Raw genomic sequence first — 2,095 nt, 5'->3', positions numbered from 1 at the left:
CAAGAAGATCTAACCGCGAAAGGGTGCAACGCGCTCTCGAACAAGAGAAGCGACGCGGTATCTTCCGTGCGCACTTCACGAAGCGATGCTGCCCTCCGCGCTGCCGTCGCGCTTGTTCAAGTCCATCAACTCATGGAAAGGCCGTCGCAGCGAATACGAGTCGGTGCATACGCTCGATGAACTGCCGGTTGCCGAGGCACCGACGCAGGTGCTCACGTGCCACCTGGCTCCACGCCCCGCGCCGAGCCCGCGCACCGAGGCGTCGTCACCGGTGCGTATGCCGCCTTTTGCACCATACATGACGCGTCATCAACGAGATAGATGTCGTACGATGTCTTGCTCCACAAGGACGAGCACGGGCTCGGCTTGTGCCTCGCGGTCGACGACGCCCATCGACTCGTCGTCGCGTCGTTTCGGCGACTGCACGCCAACGACGTCGGGCCCGCCGAGGCGTGCAACCAGATCCACCAAGGCGATTTCCTCTGCGAAATCAACGGCGACGAAGTGTTTACACTGCCCCACGTCCACCGGCTATTGGTCGCGCTGCGGTCCGAGGCCTTTGTGCTCTTGCGCTTCCGGCGCGGCTCGCCCATGACGCCGCTCCTCGTTGGTGCCAACAGTGCGGCCGAAACGACGTCCCCGCGGGCCGTGCCGACGCAACGCGAGCGCCAGCTCTCCCACCTCGTGCACGATCTCGCGCTCAAGAACCAACTCCTCCATAGCCAGCTCGCGGAAATCCACGGACAACTCTTGCAAAAGAACCGGGAGCTTGAAAGCACCGAGCAGCAGCTCCAGGAAGCCAAGGTCGAAGCAACGCGAAGCAGCCGTCTCTGGCCGGCTAAAGGCAGCGGGCAGAACGCCAAGCTCGAGTTGGACACGCTTTTAACCGAGTGCAAATCCCAGCTCAAGCGAGAGTGCGAAGAACAGATGCAGCTTGAGCGCGCTCAGCTGCGCGCGACCCATCGGCGCGAGCTGGAGCGTCACGAAGCCGCGAGCACGAAGAAGCTCCGGATGCTCGAAGAGGCCCTTGGATTTTTGATTGACCAGGTGGACGCGCGCCCCCTGGACGAAATGCCGCCGGTTTCGGACGAGGCGGTCAAGCTCCAAGACATTCGCGGGATCCTTGCAAGCTACGCGGCACGGCGACGCCAGATCGACCGCCTCGTGCAGGAGACAGCACCTTCCGTCACGAGTGCGTGATAATTTGATCGACCAACATGACAACGATTCAGTGGATTATGGGTCGAACACCCTCAAGGCCCTAGCTACGAATGAGTGCAACATACTTATATCTACGGTGCCATCAACAGCCCACATCGTCTATTGGCATGGAAATGTGGACAAGTCGTCGATGACGGTTGGTTGCTCTATCGCCAACTGATGGCAGATCTGGCATCTCGGCCAACAACGAGTGAGATGATCGCTGCACCTCTTTCGACGCTGCGGAGAAATCGGCGTTGGTTCGCTTTCGGTTTCCCGCCACTCGCTCGTGTCAACCACAACACCGGAGAACAGGCGCATTTTTCCCAAGAACGTTGATTCGAAGCCGCGAAGCGTCGCCCGCGGCCACCAAGGTTGCTGCTGCATTCGAACGTGAGCTGCGGTACGACCCGTGAGCTTTTCTTTTGATCACTGTTTGTCAACGCGGGACGACGCAGTGCAATTACCGGCTTGTGATCATGCTGGTCGTCCACAGACTAATCATAGGACCTTCGTGCGAGCCATTCACGACGGGCGAAACAGGATCATCATTCGCCCTCACCTCGATCCTCAGTCGACAAACGCGAGTTTGAAATGTGGGAAATAGCATGCGATTATCGCGGATAAATACGACGTCAATGCCAACAGCTTGCTTACGAGAGGAGGAGGCCTTCCAACGCATGGACGACGTCGTCACTGGTCATGCGCTGGCTGGGCGCCACAAGAAGCATCTTGAGCAGCACATCGCTGATCGCAGGCGTCATGAATCCCTTCTTTTGGCAAATACGCAATACGGGCTGCAACCCTTGGCGGTGCACAGCCCGGAAGAGCTTGTCGGATCTGGCCGCCACCGAGAAGAGGGGCACGCCGGTTAACATAATGAAGAGCACGATGC

General features: G+C 59.1%; 2 protein-coding genes across 2 annotated transcripts; one reads left to right on the top strand and one right to left on the bottom strand.

The window, feature by feature from the left end:
* Window positions 1-14: 14 nt before the first annotated feature.
* SPRG_18653 (hypothetical protein) lies at window positions 15-1,200 on the top strand (the record flags this gene model as incomplete). Its single annotated transcript, XM_012358091.1, has 2 exons — window positions 15-271; window positions 322-1,200. Exons 1-2 carry the CDS (start codon window positions 86-88, stop codon window positions 1,198-1,200), a joined length of 1,065 nt encoding a protein of 354 aa, XP_012213481.1. The 5' UTR covers window positions 15-85.
* A 653-nt stretch (window positions 1,201-1,853) lies between these two features.
* On the bottom strand, window positions 1,854-2,078 carry SPRG_18652 (hypothetical protein; the record flags this gene model as incomplete). Its single annotated transcript, XM_012358090.1, has 2 exons — window positions 1,854-1,947; window positions 2,005-2,078. The coding sequence occupies 2 exons, from the start codon at window positions 2,076-2,078 to the stop codon at window positions 1,854-1,856; spliced, it is 168 nt and encodes a 55-aa protein (XP_012213480.1).
* Window positions 2,079-2,095: the final 17 nt, after the last annotated feature.

The sequence above is a fragment of the Saprolegnia parasitica genome, assembly GCF_000151545.1.
Source record: "Saprolegnia parasitica CBS 223.65 unplaced genomic scaffold supercont2.1359, whole genome shotgun sequence".
Taxonomy (NCBI): Eukaryota; Oomycota; class Saprolegniomycetes; order Saprolegniales; family Saprolegniaceae; genus Saprolegnia; species Saprolegnia parasitica.
The sequence above is the reverse complement of the archived record's forward strand: the minus strand, read 5'-3'. Positions and strand labels throughout refer to the sequence as shown.